Source organism: Chrysemys picta, chromosome 10 (genome assembly GCF_011386835.1).
Source record: "Chrysemys picta bellii isolate R12L10 chromosome 10, ASM1138683v2, whole genome shotgun sequence".
NCBI lineage: Eukaryota > Metazoa > Chordata > Testudines > Emydidae > Chrysemys > Chrysemys picta.
The window spans coordinates 12,393,186-12,414,264 of NC_088800.1; the positions used below are offsets into that span (position 1 = coordinate 12,393,186).

The 21,079-nt window shown below is 47.7% G+C and overlaps 1 protein-coding gene across 6 annotated transcripts in view; it reads right to left on the reverse strand.

Moving 5' to 3' along the window:
* SLCO3A1 (solute carrier organic anion transporter family member 3A1) overlaps nucleotides 1-21,079 on the reverse strand; it is a 219,635-nt gene that overhangs the window by 44,326 nt on the left and 154,230 nt on the right. For all 6 annotated transcript variants that reach the window (XR_006175978.2, XM_065559265.1, XM_065559264.1 and 3 more), the window contains exons 3-4: nucleotides 10,892-10,990; nucleotides 2,971-3,234 (exon numbers count right to left, since the gene is read on the reverse strand). Coding sequence is in view for 5 of the 6 variants with exons in the window: in XM_065559265.1 (XP_065415337.1) it covers nucleotides 2,971-3,234; nucleotides 10,892-10,990 (363 nt within the window). In the remaining variant the exon portion in view is untranslated. The remainder of the gene's footprint in view (nucleotides 1-2,970; nucleotides 3,235-10,891; nucleotides 10,991-21,079) is intronic.

The following is a 21,079-nucleotide window of genomic DNA, read 5'->3' on the forward strand; positions in this document are numbered from 1 at the left end:
CAGCTCATCTTAATTAATTAGCCTATTAGTGTTGGTTGGGCAACTCCCACCTTTTCATGTTCTCTGTATGTATATATATCTCCTCACTATATGTTCTATTCTATGCATCCGATGAAGTGGGCTGTAGCCCACGAAAGCTTATGCTCAAATAAATTTGTTAGTCTGTAAGGTGCCACAAGTACTCCTGTTCTTTTTGCAGATACAGACTAACACAGCTGCTACTCTGAAAAGTATCTTTCCAGATATCGAAGTTAGGCTGATTGGTCTATAATTCCTTGGGTCCTCTTTTCCCCCCATTTTAAATATATATGCTTCCTTTGCCCTTCTCCAGTCATCTGGGTCCTCACCTGCCTTCCCTGAGCTCTCAAAGATAATCACTAATAGCTAGTTTCAGCTAGTTCCTCAAGTATCCTAGAGTGAATTTCATCAGTCCCTGGCAACTCAAATAATTCTAACTTATTTAAATATCCTTTAAGCTGTTCTTTCCCTATTTTGGCTTGTGTTCCTTCCCCTTTCTTGTTGATATTAATTGTGTTAGGTATCTGGTCATAATTTACCTTTGTAGTGAAGACTGAAGCAAAATAGGCATTAAACACCTTTGCCTTCTTGATGTTGTCTGTAACTAGCTCTCCTCCTTTGCTAAGTAGGGAACTTTCCTTTGTATTTCTCTTGTTGCCTTTTATGCCCCTTGCTCTGTATAACTCATTTTTTCACTTGGTCTTTTTGATTTTGTCTCTACATGCCTGCACTCTTCTTTTGTACTCATCCTTAGCAATTTGTCCATGTTTGCACTTTTTGTAGGATTCTTTTTTGATTTTCAGGTAATTAAAGAGCTGCTCAAGGAGCAAATATTGGCCTCTTATATTCTTCCGAGCTTTCCTTTGCATCAGGACAGTTTGCTGTTGTGCCTTTAATATTGTCTCTGAGAAACTGCCAGCTCTCTTGAACTTCTTTTTCTCTCACATTTTTTTCCCATGGGACCTTACCTACCAGTTCTCTGAGATCGTTAATGTCTGCTTTTTTGAAGTCTGTTATCTTTATTCTGCTGCTCTCTCTTTCCCTTTCTTAGAATCTTGACACCTATCATTTCATGATCTCTGTCAGTTAAGTTGCCTTCAATCTTCAGATTCGCAACCAATTCCTCCCTGTTAGTCAGAATCAAGTCTAAAATGGCTGTTTTGCGGTTTACTTCCTCCACCTTCTGAAACAAAAAGTTTCAATGGCGTTTGAAGGTATGTAGTATTTCCTTCCAAACACCCCTAATTATACTTTGCCGTTGTTTGCAAGAAGTGTCTCCTCTCAAACATACAGAAGTGTACACACAGCCAGATTTATTCCTGGTCTGAGCCTATCAACTTCAGTGGAATGGTTTGTCGCGGTCCGCTTTCTATTGTAGTACTAACCAATCAGAACATCGCCCTCTTCTGGAGTGCATTTCTAGGGATACAAACACTATCTGGTGTAACTGGGTGATGCATAGGCCCCTACAGCATACACAGTACCTATGCTGCAAGGCAGTAATTCAACAAATAACTCAATAACGCAGTCTGCTCCACACCACGCTTGAGCAGAATTCCTTCCACTTGGTGCAGCAGGTAAATTGTGTTACATGTTACAATACACCGGTGTCTGAAATTGAGCAATGACCCAATTGGTCTGAACCTTTGCTGTCCGTCACATAAATACAATGCTCAGATCCAAATATGGACATTCAGATGCTATAGTGCTGACAGCCATGGAATTATCTGGATGGATGGAACAAACGTGTCCACTGGCAGAAGGGACTGGCTGGTTGAACAGCCAATCTCCACCCATAGAACATTCCATTTCCAAATCCTTGCAGCTTGAAGGACTGGATAACAGCAAATTTTTGAATCCCCCTCCTCCCCCTTTTTGTTCAAATTTTTGAAATTTTCTGATCACAACTGACCTTCTCCTAAGGAGCAACAACATCCATTACTCAAATCGTTCTCTATTCAAAATCCGGCCAAGTTTCCTTACTCCCCTCCCCTCATTCACACCACGCACACCCCAATGAAGTTGGTAAGGGTTGCACAGGATTACGTTGTTTGGCCCTTGTTTATCAGGAAGCTTTAAGGGATAAGGAAACCAACTCTCTGCTGTGATGACAACGAGTGGGAGGTGACCAGATACCTTAGTAGAGCTGCCTTCTCACCTAAAGAATTCTGTAATACAACACATGTCCATGGTGTACACAGACATACACACACACACATACACACCTCAGCTGGTGTCACTTGACCTTCTTGGAGCTATTCTGATTTCCTCCAGCTGAAGATCTGGCCCAGGTTATTCTATTCTGACACGTGTTAGCTGTTTTATGCCCTAGCAAGGGTTCTGTTGATACTCTAGACTGTTCTCTGGCCTTGCCCTTTCTAAAGGCTCCCTCCTAAACCTATTCTGCATTCTGGTATTTTGCTCTGTCGGTGCCCAGCGTTTGCTGTTTTACACTCAGGAGCATGGGATTCTGTTGGCCCTGCCATGGCTCCATCAAAAGGCAACTCCAAACCTCTTTGAATCAGCCATACTTGCTTTCTGCCCATCCCCACTGTGTGAGCCGCAGGCAGAGCCAAGCTACAAGACGATGAGGTTCTGGAGAGTAGAAACTCAAGTGTCTTGGAGAACTTCTGTCATCCACTGTTTTATTCCCTCCATTCTCCCCCCTCCCTTCCTTAGCCCCATTTTTGATTAACCCCAATGGCTTACTCTGGATTGCCCCATCTTGTAGCTTAAACCAAAGCCTTTCAAGTGGAACAATGCCACCCATTAAAATGAGTGCACTATCAGGGATAAGTAAAGGTGAGGGAAAGAAATTCCAACAGGGTTTTTTTTTGGGGGGGGGGTGCGGAGAGGGGGCAGGTGGGGTAGCCAAAATCAGAGCCAAATTGTGAATCTAACCAACGATGAACCTGCTGTAGAAACGTAATAAGTTACAGGGAAGTTTGTCACCTCTCAGCTGCTGGAGGCAGGAGGCACTGTCCTCCCCTTCGAGTGAGTGCCGCAGGACCCCATTGCTTGGCTTGGGCCTCTCGTAGTCCCGTTCAGGGAGCATGGCTTGCTCGCTCTCCACCACGTGCTCCACCATGGGGGACAGGGACTGCGGGAATCCAAACATCAAGAGGGACGAGAAGAAAAGTAAGGCACCACACAGCAAGAAGCCTGCCCACCACGCGCCGATCCACCGAGGGTCATCGGGGGTGATATCCAGTTTACCTGCAACAGCAAAGCCACACATCAGTGATTCCAGTGGAGGGAGAGACACACAAAGGGTTAAAGACCCAAAGGGCTAAAGTCAACCCCAGGGTATCCCCACTGAGTAGCAATCTAGGTATAAAACAGACACAGAGAGATACTGCTTGGGGCAAGGAACCTGGCACCTTGGCTTGTACAACACCTAGCAGAATGGGGTCTTGATCCTGACTGGGACCTGTCGGTCATAGAACTGTGAGTTAATATTATTACTGATGAAGAGGGATGGAATGATCTGGATCACACGTTTTAGGGCTGAATGCTTCTGAAACTCAGAAAGGCCCCTTGGCTTTTCTGCGTGACACAAGCTTGCCGACTGGAAACAGCTAGCTGAAGTGACCGTTATCTATCAGTGGCAAGGGGTCTGAACAGCGATCTGCTCCATGACACTGCCCCAAGATCACTCACCCCTCCCCAATTACACACCCCTGCTCACGCTACTGTTATTTGTAGGTGCTGCACAAACACACAGGAAACAAGCTCCCCGCTCAGCAGTTTTCTCATTGCAGGTTTCACGATCACTTTCAGATTTCACATGCGGTACAAAGCGACGGACGCCAAGTCTCGGAGGCACACAAGGGGCGGAAAAGGAAGGAAACACCAAGAAAGGCAACTGGGAAGGAACCTGCCCTGCTCTTTTGCATTCCAGAAAGTTACGCCATTGCTCCTCGAGTGAAGAGACCTGTCGCTGGTGGCGGTGGGGTGTGGCTCGCTGTGAATGGGGGAGCAGAGGGATAGGAGGGGGAGTCTCAGCTGTGGGGGGAAAGGAGGGGAGGAGAGGGGCTGGCTCCAGGCTGGGAAGACAGTTCCTATTGCCATTTCTATGGCAGTTCCTCTGCAGACAGTGCCCAGCACGCTGTGCTTCCCCTCCGGCACCCTGTGTGCCGATCCCCCCTGCCCAAGTGCTGGTCCCGTCCCCCACCCCTCCCCAGCAGCTGGCACTCATGCTCCCATCCCTCCCTCAGGCCAGGCGTCTCCACAGGAATCCTGGTGGCCGCAGGGCAGGGAGAGGAGCGCTGACCCCAGCAGCCGGCCTGGTCTTGTGTGCCGAGACGGTTGCTCCAGGCCCTCCTCCTAGTCCCACCCCCACAACGCATGCATGCAGAAGTAGAAACATAGCCGGGTCCCCCTCACCTCAGCGAGATATTGTGGGGGCGGAAAACATTGGGGGAGGGGGGACTCCATACATCAGCCCTCCAACATTTCCATTGTGGGGGTTCTATCCCTCTCTGCCCCCCAATTCCGCTGCTCCTGCCTGTCATTGTGACCAGGCTGTGAAACCCGCTCCACTGCACGCACTGTCATCCACACCAGACTTGTTTGGGCCCCACCTCTCAGCAAAAGACTTCCCGAGCAGTTGGTTCAATCAGGTCTTGTATTACAACCTACACTCCCATGCACTTACTGATGTGGGCTCTCCAGTGTAGCAGAGAAAGGTCTAACATGATCTAGTGGCTGGAAGTTGAAGCTAGACAAATTCAGACTGGAAAAAAGGCGTAAATTTTTAATGGTGAGAGTAATTAATCATTGGGACAATTTACCAAGGGACATGGTGGAGTCTCCATCACTGACAATTTTTAAATCAAGATTGGATGTTTTTTTGAAAGATCTGCTTTGGGAATTATTTTGGGGGAAGTTCTCTGGCCTGTGTTGATGATGATCACAATGGTCCCTTCTGGCCTTAAAAAAATCTGTAAATCTAGGTACCATCATGAGCAATGAAAATTGAAGGGCAATTGGCAAAAGATGAGAGGCAGCACAGTCCAATGGCTAGAGCTCTGGGCTGAGAGTCAGGAGATCTGGGTACTGTTTCTGAGGCTCTGTCACTGATCTGCTGAGGGATCATGGCCCAATCACTTCATCTCCTCATGGCTCTGTTTCCCCTCCCATCTACTGTCTGTTTCGTCTATTTAAAGTGTAAGCTCTTCACGGCAGGGACTGGCTCTCACTCTGTTTGTACAGCACCTAGCACAATTGGGCTGATCTCAGGTGGGGCACCTAGGTGCTCTCATAACAAATCAAAATTAAATGGATGAACAAAGCACATTTAGTGATGCATCAGCCTTGCTCCTCCCTTTGGCATTTGCTCACTCACTTACTGCCCAAATTCAGTACCTGGCACCTGGTCTCCCAGGTGCCTGTGTGAATTAGTGAGGCTGGGCTGGACATCACCCAGTAACTTATGAGCCCCTGGAATGTGTTACTCTGAGGCCCCTCAGCCACCCACATCCATAGGTCTCTCGGTGGGACAGCCTCCCTGGAGAGCTTCTTGCTCTGGTGAGCGTATGAGAACACCCCATGCCTGACTCTCACTCTGAATGTGCTTAGCGTGGCCATCCAGCTGAGTGCAGGGGAATGATAGGCACACTCTACTGAGCATGTATGGGAGCCTTTTTGCCTTGCTCCTCAGTTTCCCCTGTTATTCCAAGCCAGTAATAGGTCCGGCTTCACTGAAGGCCATGGCTGCAACCTGTTTCCTGGGTGAGATTACTAGACCAGGACGGGATGTCTTGGCTCCCAGTCTGTAACCCCCCCACGCCCTCACCCCTGGCAATCAATCAGCACACACCAAAAAGCCCATCTGTAAAGCATGACAGTCATTTGGGGGAATAAAATCTGTGGCAGATGAGAAATTGTATTTCAGATGGAAACCATAACATTGTGTCCTCTGACTGAGGAGATCCCCTGGGAAAGCAAGGCCAATGTGTGTCTCAGCTCTCGGGAGCTCATTCGTGGTGGGGGTTTGCGCGCGTGTGCGGCTCGAATAACAATCTCCTCTGTGTGTCTTGTGTTATAGTCAATCTGAAAAGCTGTGTCTGAAGTGAAGTAATCAAGTTGTCTCTCAAGCGGAAAGGGAAGGAGACTCTTCAGTCCCAGGGGAAAATACTGTAGAGCTCGAAAATATTTTCATTTTTGAGGGACTGAATTCGTGCCCATTATTTCCCCCCTCCGAGATGCATTTCTTCAGCTCCTGGGAATGGTGCCAGATTGACAGCCAGGCCTTCTGCATATTCCCCAGACAGGTGCAGCATGGGCAATGGAGCCACAATCTCTCCCCCGCACTGCTCTGTCACCGTGCCTGAGCCCTGGCCTTGGGATAAGAGCACCGTTCAGTCTCCTGGAACATTCATTTACTGGCCGCTGTGCTGAAACTGCAGGTCCAGCTGGGATGTGGACACCCTCATCCATCTGAAAATAGACTTAGGCCGCCAGTTTGGTTTCCATCCAGGAGACCTCCGAACAACCCTCAGCTGACAATAACAGGCTGTCACCAAGCGCCCAGGCCAGATCTAGAAAGCTCTCTATACCCGTAATAATCGACTGAACCATACCATCCCTCCGGGTTTCCCAAAGATCATGGTCCAATGCCCTCGTCAGCAGTGCCATAGTGGTACTAGGAACAGGCCATATTTGATTTTATTGTTCAGCAGTAAACGTGGTCATGTATACTCCGGAGTGGTTTAGACTCAGTAGTCTGATGTGTGCATGGTTAAAGGAGGGCTACTCTGTCTATGAGGCAGTATGGCTTAGTGGGCAGAGCACTGAACTGGGACTCAGGTAACTTAGGTTCTAATTCCTGATTCTTCCACTGGCCTGCTGGGTGACCCTGGGCAAGCCACTTCCCCCTCTCTGTGCCTCAGTTTCCCCATCTGTAAAATGGGGGTGATGCTACTGACCTCCTTTGTAAAGTGGTTTGAGATCGACTGATGAAAAGCGCTATGTATTAGAAGAGCTAGGTATTATTATAGGGCCAAATTCATCATTGGTTTAACTCCACTGAAATCAATGGATTAAATGGGCCCACTCAATGTTTGAGCAAGGAGCTCCCTGGCAGGGAGGCTGGGCAGTCAGAGGCGCTGCCCAGTAAGTTATATTTACAGGTGGCCAAGCAGCACAAAGAAAGCCAGTGAGTGTTTGGTTTTCAGATGAATTTGTACATGCCCCTTGTATATGATAGAGCGAGACACAGTGGCTGCTCCACACCTTTGAGCCAATTTTCATAGGCCAGTTCCGAGCCCTGCAAGGCAGCCTGACGGGATGTACAAAATTCCATATTTCTGGTGTTGTGATGTGTTGCGATGTCACAGAAGCGCAGCACGCTCCCAAAGGGGACAACATCCCTGAAGCAAGATGAGAGACGCTGATAGAGCCTGTTGGGATGTGGTGGAGTGGAGACATAGGCAAAGGCCTCTGAACAAGGCAGAGAAAAGTTCTACAAAAGGGGAGAAGCCCCAGGTTTGTTATCTAGTCAAGCAGTCAGGAAAGCAGAGGAGAGGATTGGTTGGTTTATAGCACCCTCTGGTGGCCAAGGAATGACACTGGCAATGAACAAAGGATTCTGCTTTTTCATAGAATCCTAGAATATCAGGGTTGGAAGGGACCTCAGGAGGTCATCTAGTCCAACCCCCTGCTCAAAGCAGGACCAATCTCCAACTAAATCGTCCCACCCAGGGCTTTGTCAAGCCTGACCTTAAAAACCTCTAAGGAAGGAGATTCCACCACCTCCCTAGGTAACCCATTCCATTGCTTCACCACCCTCCTAGTGAAAAAGTTATTCCTAATATCCAACCTAAACCTCCCACACTGCAACGTGAGACCATTACTCCTTGTTCTGTCATCTGCTACCACTGAGAACAGTCTAGATCCATCCTCTTTGGAACCCCCTTTCAGGTAATTGAAAGCAGCTATCAAATCCCCCCTCATTCTTCTCTTCTGCAGACTAAACAATCCCAGTTCCCTCAGCCTCTCCTCATAAGTCATGTGCTCCAGCCCCCTAATCATTTTTGTTGCTCTCCACTGGACTCTTTCCAAGTTTTCCACATCCTTCTTGTAGTGTGGGGCTCAAAACTGGACACAGTACTCCAGATGAAGCCTCACCAATGTCGAATAGAGGGGAATGATCACGTCCCTCAATCTGCTGGCAATGCCCCTACTTATACAGCCCAAAATGCCGTTAGCCTTCTTGGCAACAAGGGCACACTGTCGACTCATATCCAGATTCTCGTCTACTGTAAGCCCTAGGTTTTTAAATAACGTACCCATCCACCTACAAAATTTAAGCAGGACATAGAAGATACTTGCAAACGTTTTGACATTTGCACATAGGAGCTGCCACGTGGATAAGCCTATTGATCCAACTAAGATCCAGCCTCTGTCAGGGACCAGCACCCGACTTTCCTAATAGTCTGAGTTTGTGGAATGGCGAAAGATATTGCAAAGGCAAAACGTATTTTCCTCACCCCTTTTAATGTATTTTTTTCTTTTTTCCTCTTTTCCCCATGCAGGGGAAGTATGAGCTAGTGAAAATGGGGAATCAAGACTCCTTGATCTCCTCCCCAGTACTGTCTTACTGGGAAACCCAGGGCAAATGACCTATCACATTGCATCCTTTTCCCCATTGGTCACATGGGGATAACAGCTCGGAGTCCCTGACCTACCTCCCCTGAAGTTTTATCTTTGGCTAACGGAATAAAGTGAGAGTATTATTACTGGTACGCTTTGTCACAAAAGTGGGAATTCTTTTCCAATAAAAAACAAAATGAAACATTTCATTTCATTCTAAACCTCGGTGCAATTTTTTGATGAAATGATTCAAAATGAAAAGCGATCATTTCCAGTGAACTTGGAAATTTTCATTTTGTATTTTTCAGGCTTTTCCTCCCCTGTTCATAACCCCATCCCGTTTTCCAATGGCAAGCAAGAACAAACCAAACAGAAACATTTTCATTGTGAATCATTTCATCAAGAATTTTGGAAATTTTCAAATCCACAAACATTTTTCATGAAAAACGTCCCCTAATTCAAAAATATTTTTAACCAGCTCTAATTAAGACATTTTTCTGTTGCTAAGTTTTATCAGCATCCTGGCAGGAATTATTATTTGCTTTAGTGAGGGCTTTACCCCCATAATTAATACCAAGGTTCTATCAAGTCTTATCTATGAGCTTGCTTTCCACTCACAAGTAGGCCCATTGACTGAAATTACTGCACTGGCTTCAATTGAATTACTCCCAGGCATAAAATTAAGTGTGTGCTAAGTCTTTACTGGATCAGGCTCTAAATAATAAATGATTTGAATTTCCTGTCTTGGATCATGAACATTTTTATTACCTATCACCCTATTGTTTCTTTCCTCTTCCCCTTTCAGAGGCATGCTGGGCTAATGGACAGTGTAACTCAGGGTTGGGCAAACTACGGCCCGCAGACCAGATCCGGCCTGTCAGAGCTTTGAATCCGGCCCGCAGGATTGCCACCCCCATGGCACCATGGTCCTTGCGCTGCTCCCGGATGTCCAGCACCATGTCCCTGTGGCCCCTGGGTGGGGGGGGGGGAAGAGGGCTCTGCACGCTGCCCTCGCATGCAGGCACTGCCCCCCGCAGCTCCCATTGGCCGGGAACGGGGAACCACGATCAATGGGAGCTTCGGGGAAGGTACCCGTAGGTGAGGGCAGAGCACGGAACCCTCTGTTCACCCCGCCCCCCAGGGGCCACAGGGACGTGGTGCTGATCGCTTCCGGGAGTGGCACAGGGACAGGGCAGGCAGGGAGCCTGTCTTGGCTCCGGTGCGTGCCGCTGCCACCAAGGAGCCGCTCCAGGTAAGTGGCGCCGGGCTGGAGCCCGCACCCTGAACCTTTCCTGCACCCAACCCCCTGCCCTGAGCCTCCTGCTGCACCCCGCACCCCTCCTGCACCCCAATCCCCTGCCCTGAGCCCCTTCCTACACACCGCACCCCCTCCCACACCCCAACTCCCTTCTCTGAGCCCCCTCCCGCACTCTGGACCCTCGGGCCAAAAAGTTTGCCCACCCCTGGTGTAACTGGACTCTACTGACAAAAGGAATAATATCTCTAATAATAGAAGAGGAGACAGAAAGACAGATCGAGAGAGAGAAACATTCAGAATATCATTAACTGTGAAAAAATAAAGAACAGGGTTCAGGGAGGAGAGTCACATAGCAACTATCACCAAGAGAGGTAGCGCACAGAAAGCCCCAGAAACTTCCTTATTGATATGCCTCTACCCTAGGGTGACCAGACAGCAAATGTGAAAAATCGGGACAGGAGGTGTGTGTGTGTGGGGGGGGGGGGGGGGGGGGGGGTAATAGGAGCCTATATAAGAAAAAGACCCAAAAATCAGGACTGTCCCTATAAAATCGGGACATCTGGTCACCCTACTCTACCCTAGGCTGCAAAGACTTCCTGTAGTGGCAAAATGGGGGGTTTGTTCTCCATGGCCTATATTGTCCTCAGTCCCTTGGTGCAGGCTGCATGCATGGGAGCTAGCTAGCACCAGCTGTGATGGTGGCATCTTGATGCGGACGTCGGTCTACTAAGAACTGGGCTGTGATCCCATCAGACTCATTTTTAACATAAGATTCCAAACCACCCCAGATGGGAACAACTTCCAGCCACTTCCAACTTCTTCTCCACTGGAATCGAGGTGAAAGGCTTTGAATCCCACCCAGCAGCTGAGTCTCACTCAAAAGGATCTCCTTGTGCCTTGTTATGCTCATGAGCCTAAGAGACTCAGCGAGAGGGGGCTTTATGGGTGAATCGCAACATCGTAGTCCTGCAATACATCGTTAATGCTCTTTAACAGCAACTCAGAGACAATTCGCCTTACTTGTGTCAATGAAGACAGCGTCCACATAGATTTTGGTACAGAAGGAGCCCAAGATAAATCCACAGGCTGGTCCAAATACCAGCATTGTAAACAGGATCCCTGCAAAGAAGCAGAAAACAACACAGGGAAATTAAACACGAGGCACAAATCGTTCATCACACATTGGGCCAAATCCAGGCCGTACTGACATCAAGTCAAGATTTGCTTCCAAAGAATATTGTAGAGCGGGGTTCTCAAACGTTTTTTTGCTGGGCCGCCCTTTGAAAATATTTCAGGCTGGGACACCCTTCCCCCCGCAAGTGATAGCAAATTACTGTGCATAATCATAGGTGCATACTCATGGTATTGCCACCCTTATGTCTGCAGTGCTGCTGGTGGTCGTGCTGCCTTCAGAGCAGGGTGGCCAGAGAGCGGCAGCTGCTGTATCCCCCCCCAACTCCTCTTTACCCCCAACGACATTGTTGTGATCTCGTGATCCCCCTACAATAGCCTTGTGACCCCCTTTTGGGTCGAGACCTCCAGTTTGAGAAACACTGTTGTAGAGCATGGAGATGTCATGCCGGTTGGACACTCGCTTTGAACACAAGGGCTCCCTCATAATGCTCTCTGCTCTGCCCCAGCTCCTCAGAGGAGAGGGATGGGTGGAGTTGAATGCCAGGAAGGATTTCTATACACCTGAAGGGATGGTTTGTAAGTGAGACATTTTGGGGACCAACCAGACCAGGAAGAGGTTCTGTCACCTCCTGCCCTGTAATCTTGGTGCCTTTATGCTGGGCATCTTTGGTTCAGAGCCTTGACACCACTAGCCCCTCCACAAGCACAAAGTCTTATCCTGGCTCCTCAGCCTAGTTACACTTTGCCAGTGACCCCAGTGACTCCCGGTCCTGAGTCTCCCCAAACCCTTCCACGCCAAGTTCTTAACTAACGGATACTCGGACTTTTCCCTTCTGGTTCCTCAGCCCCCCAAGGTGTGAAACCAGCCCCCAGCCTGCTCGGACATGCACACTCCATACAGTTTGCATACCAGAGACCTGCTCGGGGTAAAAATGAACAAAAAGCTGATTAAGCAGAAAACCCCCAGAGCCAAAGATGAAATCATGAGGGGAAGCAAACACATGCAAGTTACACAGAAAACAAACATCAAAATGGAACCTCAGGCTTTACACTTTTAAATTAGATGAAACCCCTGTTTTAATACAAGGTACCTATTGCCTTTGAACAGCGTCCCACTGTAATGCCGACAGACCCCGGTCGTCAGCGGGCAGGATCGAACCGGGGATCTCTGGAGCTTAGTGCATGAGGCTCTACAGCATGAGCTAAAAGCCAACTTGCTGTTAGCAAAGGCTGTAGAGCAGACTCATTTTATCTCTCTTTCTAAGTGGTCTCGGTGCCACTAGATGGAACAGAACACCACGCCCAGGAGGTGTGTGGGTTACACCAGCAGACCTCATAACTGCAAGGGCGATTAGTGTTTCCCAGACAGCTTCCCAGGTGCTTTGGACAAATCCAGCCCTAGCACTGCCTCCATCCCCTCTCGCTGTATCTAGAGACGCTCCCTTTCCCTCTGCCCTCGCCCCATCCATCCTTGTCACTGCCACCCATAAACAAATCCACTAGCCCCACAGTACTCCAGGGGCCAGCAGAAAGTTGATCTGCTTATTTTTAGAAACCTCTGCAGTCTTCATCCAGCCCCCCCCCCCATAGCACCAGCTTCCTTCATGCATTTTTACACTGATGGCAAGAGACCCTTCTCCTCTGCAGCTCCCACCCCCTGCAACAGTTTTCCCTGGACCCCACTTACCCAAGGTCACACCCATAGTTTGCACTGGAGAGGGGAATCAAATCCTGATCTCTCAGCCTGGTGCTTTAACCGCAAGGCCATCATCTCTCCCTTGCATCATTTACAAAAATCTCCTCAGAAACCCTCTTTTCTCCCGGCCTCTCCCTTTCTCGCTCCCCTTATTGGTCTTGATTTCGGTACCAGTATCGGTGAGCTCTGTTTGCGCGCGAGACGCTGGAGGGGATAATGGTTGCTCCGTGGCATCAGTTATTAAAGTCAAGCCGCGCTCTTGAAGGAACTAATATGCTCCGAACTCAGGCAAAGTTATTTCTGGCCAGGCAAACTCTTCCATTCTGCCCAGCCAGGCTTTCGTCAGAGGACGTGGGGGGGGGGTTTCAGTAGCCTTGGTGTTCCTTCATGGGTATTAACAGACCGCTGCTTTTCTCCAGCTCCTCTCTGCCCCCAGCTGTGCAGATCATTTCTCTGATTGCTGAGAACTGCGCTATGAGAAAATGCTTCGGGATGAAATAATGTTTCGGGTTAAAGGGCTGGGAGGCTGCGGTTAACCAGTGCGTTACCGATCCGCCGAGGTGTCAGGGCAGCGGCAGACAGCTTCTCTGGATGGCTTCGCAGAGGGGACAAGGGATGTATCCCACTGCCAAACTGAAGTGTGAGTTTGATATACAGAGCGCAGGCAGAGGCAGGGTGGTGGGGAGAGAAATGTCCCAGCTGCACTGGGACTCAGATAGCAACTTGCAGGCCCCAGGGGGGAATGAGCCCCATTCAGCTCCTCTCATGTCAAGCCAACACCTCCTTCACCCGCCCCCATGAACAGTGTGAGGCTGGGGCACATCAGTGGAGTGGCAGGGTGGGAGCTGCAACTTTCAGGGAGCATTTCAACAGCTGAAAAGGCACATTTACACCATCTATTATACCAGCTCAATATGTCAGGGATAGGCTGGCCCCAGGCCTGTCTGGTAAATGGACAGTATTAAACCTGGCTGGACACAGATGAGGATTTCTCTGATGGCATCTGCCCTGGGAAAAAAGTTGTCTGCTTTAGCTTGTGCTCGTAGCAAGGCATCCTGGGAAGTGACCCTACCAGTTGAGACCTGGGCACATCTGGTTACTAAGATATTTGATGCACTTACCATGAAAATCAGGGTCCAGATACCCCAACAGAAGAACAGGGTCTGAACCCCAAATAATAAGCAATTGAATTAACTGCTCATATACAATGTTGTTGTGCATAAAAAATATACCGAGTAAGGTCTCTTATGAAAGCTTGTGATGTTCTGAACTTGATGGTCATTATGAGATATGTTTACAAACTGTGGTCATGAGTTCATGCATTTGTCTGTGTATATAAAACTGTACTCCTAATTCGTGCTACACTAATGCTAGTGCTATGCGGCGGTGGGCAGTCAGCCAGGGAGGGGCTGCCTCCCAACCAGATGAGACTAGCTCCAAGCACCGAGGAGAAGACAAATGGTGGAGCATTACAGTTAATGGGAAGACATTGAGACACCCTGGCTATCAAGTCAAGAGGGAACTTCTCCTGCTCTCCGTGACCATGCAAGAGAGAGAGACACACACAGAGAGAGAACTACAAACCCTTTTAAAAGCAAAGGGTTTGGAAGTGAAATCTAGCCAGAAACTGAGGGACAGCATCTAGGCGGGAAGCTGTCTGGGAAACACTAAGGGTACGTATGAGCAGAGGCTACATATGGGGGCACGTATGGTTAAGCACTAGGCCTAGCCCTCTGCAATGAGCAGAAGCGAGTCTCAAAATCCCTGCCTCCTTGCTCTCAAGTGCGCAGGGCTGCAGGGGTGGGGAAAGAACAGGCCCGTCTGAGCAAACACAGGGTCAGAATTTCACCTGCTGAAAATGGGCATAGCACCACTGAAGCCAATGGAGATGGCTTTTGTAAATCAGCGTGAGAATCAGCCCATAGGCTTAACATGATCCCCAGCATATGAACGAGACCTTATCTAACATGCACTCTTTGGGCCCTTGCCCAGGGACTGCACACAGATGATTTGCTATTGGGAAGCACAATGCTCTCAGGCAAACACGTCCCCATATTATCGTTACAACAGTTACAGCGATTGCTCTCTTCCTGAGATAAGGTCACACAGGGCAATAGAATGGCTTAGAGCGGAGACAGCCTCCCACAGACATCAATGTCCTCATAGCCACACTAAAGCCAAGACTAAATTCCCAGTACTCCCAATGGGCAGTGTGTATGTGGATCAAGGGTAGTATCGGGTCAGCAGCCAGGCTTTTCCAGCAATTCCAGGGCCATCACAAGGGCAGGCGATATGTAGCTTTCTGCAGCTTAGAATGAAATACACATGGTGTTGGGCTGGAGCCCAGAAGGCAGGCTAAATCAGCCGTGATTTGGGTCTGACCTGTTCTCCAGAGCCAGCGGGCATCAGTCCTTTCTTTGTGACCGGGGATTGCAGCTGCTGATTTTCACAAAGTGATTTGCGCTCTCTGGAGAGCTGTGATCTTTCAAAGGCTGCTGTTTGCGGCTGACGCAGGATCACTGGGGTAAGTCACACGGGGCATGTCACAAGAGGCCAAACCCTGAAATCCTTAATCCTCCGGCAATGGGGTCATTGAAGTCAGTGGGAGTTTGGGCTGAGGAAGGGCTGAGTTTTGTCTCATGGTGTTTTCCTGTACAGCCACAAGTCCCAGCTCCAGCTGTGTCAGACTCCACTTGGCCCACTTGAATCAGAGCTTGGTTTGGGACTGCCATGACCGAGAGAGGGACAGAGACAGATCTGAGGGAGCAAGACATCGGCATGTGACATAGGGGACCCATTTTCTAAAGCAGGGAGCGAACAAGAAGGTGTTAGGCAAGCTGATAAAGCATTAGAGACTGGTAAAACTGAACACCGGAAAACTATCCGTTCTGAAATTTCACCACTAGAGGGCACTGTGGGATTAAAGTGTCTGCTAAAAGAAGATTTTTAAAAGTATTTTATGTTAAAACATTAAATTATCTTTCACCTCCAGGTTAATTGCAATTACCCTCCCCCCCACAAAGTTAACTGTGGTTTTGACTTCTCTTAAAGTTTACACTTAAATCAAGTCTACAGGAAGCTCTCCACATGCTCCTCTTAACACCCTCCACGTAACAACAATATATTACAAGGTAGTCCTTGAGTTTACGACGTTTGAGTTACGACCAATAGCATTTACGACGTTTCTAAACTGACATCCTGTTTCGACTTTCTGATGTTGCTTTTGACTTTACGATGCTCAAGCCGACATTGTTCCTGTGTGAAAATCGAGTTACAACGTTTCGACTTAAGACATGATGTTCAGGAATCAATTGCATTGTGAGTCCGAGGACTGCCTGTACAGTATTACCGTTTAAAATAAAATGTAACTCATCGGAAGGTTCCCAAAGAACAGCCCGTACGTACAGCTATTCTGCACCTGGCATGGAGGTGAGGCGGAAAGACAGTCCACTGGGTAAGGTGATCGCCTCAAATTTGTGAGACAAATGTTCAGTTTCATGTATGACCTTGGTGGGCCACTTAGTCTCTCTGTGCCTCAGTTTCTCATGGGTACAATAGGGATAACAGTTCTGCCATACTTCACAGGGGTGCTGTGAGGACAAATACATTACAGATACCTGCTGTGATGGGGGCCATATAAGTACCTAAGATAGGTGGACCATGACAGAGTTCAACAGAGTAAGCCACAATGCACTATAGTTTGGGACAGGCGCTGAAGAATACTGTATCCAGATTTAGGGGAGTGGAATAACCCATGTTAAAGTTTGCCAGTCACCCCCTTCCTCTATGATCTTTAATGACCCCACTCATTAAGAATGCTTCCATCTCACCCACCAGCAACAAAGAGCCCCTAATGCCATCAAGGAGCAGGAGCTACTTATTAGTAGAGATAGGCCTGAACCAACACCCTGTCCCAAACATGGGGGGCAGGGGGTACAGTATGGAAAGGAGGGTGTTTTAAAATCCTGAATCCTGTGGCTTGGCCTATCTGACTCCATTAGTTAGGCCAGTGTTTCCCAAACTTGGGACGCCGCTTGTGTAGGGAAAGCCCCTGGCGGGCTGGGTCGGTTTGTTTACCTGCCGCGTTCGCAGGTCCGGCAGCTCCCATTGGCCTGGAGCAGCGGACTGTGGCTAGTGGGAGCCGTGATCGGCCGGACCTGCAGATGTAGCAGGTAAACAAACCGGCCCGACTCACCAGGGGCTTTCCCTACACAAGCGGCGTCCCAAGTTTGGGAAACAATGAGTTAGGCCATTTCCAGTATTTGTCTCTTGCTTTGAAATCAGTCTCATTTGGCTGTGGAGGGCATGGGAGACCCCTAGGCTATACTAACCTGCTAATGGAAAACTACTCTTCCAAGTAGGCTGGGATCTGTTTTCAGCAGCAGAGAGATTGTGGGTCAAATCTTGGCCCCACTGTAATTTGTGGCAAAACTCCCATTGACTGCAACGGGCCCCAGGACTGGCGTCAGCCTCCTTCCTTTGGTTGTCTCTGTGTTGGTTCCCCTCTCCCAGCTTGGGCTCAGCTGAGGAGTGTCATCACCTCCCTGCCTCAACAACAGGCGTGAGCAGTGGTGGACACAATGCTGCCTTGGAAATGCAGCTCTCCTGGTCTTTGGGCCAGCTGCACTCACTCCAGTCAGCGTTCTGTTTTCCTAGGTGATAGTCACCTGTTGTGTCCCATGTTTAACCGACTGGGGGAGGTTCTCGTTTTCAGCATTTGACTCCTATTAAGGGTCAGTAACAGAGCTGGGCGGGAATTAGTTTTCCCATCCCAGGAAAACTTTTGAGATTTCCTCTCCCAAATCAGGATGAAAAGTCAGAATCGGGAAAATTTTCACTAATTAAAAATCCAATCAAGAAAGAAAGAAAGATTTCGTTTATATGTTTTGATTTCAAGGTCTTAATTAAAAAAAAAAACCCAGTTAAATGTCAAAGCAAAAGTCATTTCAAACAGACATAACAGGGGTTGTTTTTTTGTGCTTAGAAAATGTCAACATGAGACCTCCCTGAAACTTTTTTCCAATTTTTTTTTCAAAATGAAAAATGTATAACAAAAAAAAAAATCAGTCCTTTCCCACAAGTTTTGGTTTCAACAAATCGGCATTTCCCAACCAAAAAAGTTGATCAAAAAATTCCTGTCCAGCTCTAGTCAATTATAATAAAACCTAGCACTTCAGTCATGCTTTTCATTAGAACTCTCCCAGCACTGTACAGAGGGGAAGGGAGGAGTGATAGGAAGTATCATTATCCCCATTGCACATAAGGAGAAACCGAGGCACAGGGAAGGTGAAATGATCTGCCCAAAGTCATACAGCAGGTCAGTGACAGAGCTGGGAAACGTCCCACTGAATGAATGGATTTCAACATGGCAATGAAGCAGAGCATTCCTTAGGCAAACCCTGCTACACACTGCTGGCTAAGAGATATTGAAGAAAACTCAAGCCCCCTGTGTTTGCAATGAGAAGTGGGAGAAGCATCTGTCCTGAAACCCTGTAGTGAGTTAACACGGAACAGTAACTCACAGCAGAAATGCCTCCTGGCTGGAAACAAGACACCAACGTGAAAAATACACGGACGAACATGATTGTTCTTTAGGGAACCCATTTTTTCAGGAAGAGATCACTAGTGAAGAAGAGCAGCTCCAGTGCACAGTGGTGGGCTGGATAAAGGCAACGGGTCATGGAACAAGAACCTTTACTTCAAAACCCTTTCGTGCTAAATACTAAATGCCAGTTCCAGTGCAGGTGCTTCAGCAAAAGGAGAAGAGTGCACTTTGCAGAGATGAACATGAAGTGAAGCAGGTCAGAGCAAAGCCAGAAAGCTTTGCTGTGATCTCTACTGGAATGCCTTGCAGAGTGATCCATCTGCCATTTCACTACTCTGGCAGCTGCCTCTGAGGGGGGATTGGAGCCGAGGGAAGCCAGGTTGTGCCCAAAGCAAAAGATCAAGAGATGGCTATATTTCACAGCATTCCTGACAAGTGCGTAGAGCACTGGCAGGCGAGAAATGCCAAGAGGGTGACAATATTTTCTTATCCACAGGGCATTCATGCAAAGGTGCACGTGATCATCGACTATTCAGAACCCAAAACTCTAATTAAGGTCACATAACAGTTTCCATTCCTAACCTCCCGTTTTCACTCATTCCGAAATTTCCCAGGCTTGGTCTCCGCCCGAAGTTGAATTTATTTTAGTGAATGACTGAGACAGAATGGTTGAGCTGTTTTTGAAGACAGTAACGTATAATATTTATACACACATGCACCCCCGCTTCCTGGAGGATATAGATTTATGGATTGCTCCCTGCAAGATTTAGAGTTACTGGCTTAGGACCTGATGAAGAAGGGCACTTACGGATGTGCTTAACTTTAACCATTGACTTCAACGGAACTTTCCATGTGCTTAAAGAGGGGCTTTGCTGTATATTGCGGCCTTATGCAGTGACGAGCCCCAAGCAAGAGACAATGACAGGGGAAAGGCTAACAAGGGGGCTGAGAGGTGAAGTGACACAGCAGGTGTGCTGAGGCATCATAGGAGAAATATAAATACAGAAGCAGATGTCTTTATTTAGCAAGTCTCCCTGAGAGGTCAGCATCCTTTTGACATGCTCATCAGAAGCCAATGTAGAAAAGAGCAGCCATATAAAAAGGTGCGAGGGTGATATCCTGGTGGCTAAGATCAAGCAAAGTAACAGTTTATTTTAGGGGCTCTCAGTAACTCGTTTCTTCTTTGTGCGCAAAGGAGAGAGTGCTCTTACTGTGTCCCATTAAGCGTGGCCATTTATTCAGTAATCCTTTCCCCAGGAGAGACGATTTTGCTGCCTTGACTTTATTATTTTCAACACATTAAATGTCTGGGATCAAGTCTTGCTGCAACTTATTTTTTGGGGGGTTAAAAATGGATTGTAGAGTTCACAGATTCGCTTAGATCGTACTAAGAGAAAACAAAATAAATGCTAGTGCAAGAAGCCAGAGGGAATCCCCAAACAGAATTTGAATAGGCAGCTCTGTGCTAAACTCCCATCTGCCAGTAAAATGAATGCACATTACACTGCATATAGTAAAATTAACTCAGTTTTTTTAAAAACAGCTACGAATTTCCAGGTGTCACATTAGCCACCAGCAGGCGCACCTGCAATCCCAAGAACTAGCAGAGAGGCACAGAAACTGACAAAATCTCATTAATGATTTTACATATGGACTATATAGTTCTAGCAAAATGCATCTCCTAGTTCCTACCAACCTCTGCAATCAGACCAAGTCATTGGAAGAGCTGGGAATTAAATCCTGAGTTCTCAAACTGACTCTGCCACTGACATACACTGTGGTCTTGCCAAGTCCCTTTGCTCCCCCATGCCTCAGTTTCCACACTGTAAAACTGGCCTACTACTACTAGTGTTGCCAACTCTCACAATATTTGATATTGTACTTAAAGTCCCGGCTCCCAGAGGCATGCAATCAGGTGAGAATCTGTGTTTTCGTTGTTTATAAGTCCTGGTGGTTGCAGGGAAGAGCGTGGCATCACAATCTGACCCGAGGGCAGCTAAAGGCTCAGGAGGCAAAGAAAAGAAGCCCATGTTTGTTAGATTAGTTTTTAAAAAAAATCATCACAATTTTTAGGGACCTGACTCATGACTTTTGAACCCTTAGAGTTGGCGATACTCTAGTACTGACCCTCCCTTCGGGGCTGTGTGAAGATTCATTCATGGATGTCTGTGCCGCGCTCTGAATGTGGAAATGTATTATTAGGGTTGGGACAGGCCTTTAAAGTGAGACAACGTAGTCTTGGCAGCCAAGTTCAAACATATAAGTTCTTATAGTCAATGGCCTGGTGGGTGTCCTTGGGCAAGACACTTCCCCTCTCTGTGCCTCAGTTTCCCTATCTGAAAAATTGGGATAACTATCCTGCCCTCCTTTGTAAAGCACTGTGAGATCTACTAATGGAAAGGGACTTGAGTGCAAGGTATTATCTCTAGCATATAAGAGACTCTGCCACTGAGTCTCTGAGTGGCCTTGGCCAAATTACCTTATTCACCTCCTTGCCTCATGTAGAGTTGTTAACTGTTCCCTGCTTTACGGGACGCTTGTGCTGATGAATTAGTGCCTGTGTTGAGTGCTAATCTTGATGGTTATTTCTAGCTTCCTATCACAGGAATTATTATTGTTTATGCAGGCTATTACCACAGCACTAATTTAACTGTAAATGCCTTTATTAAATCCAATCGGAATGCTATTTATACCACTGCTCTAACCATGCCTAAATAATAAGCAAATTGACTACATCAAAACACTAACAAACCATTTATAAACATTTGATCAAGATATTTACAAACAGGCTAACCCCTGGGGTGCTCAGACTCCTATTGGTCAGCTCCTGCTT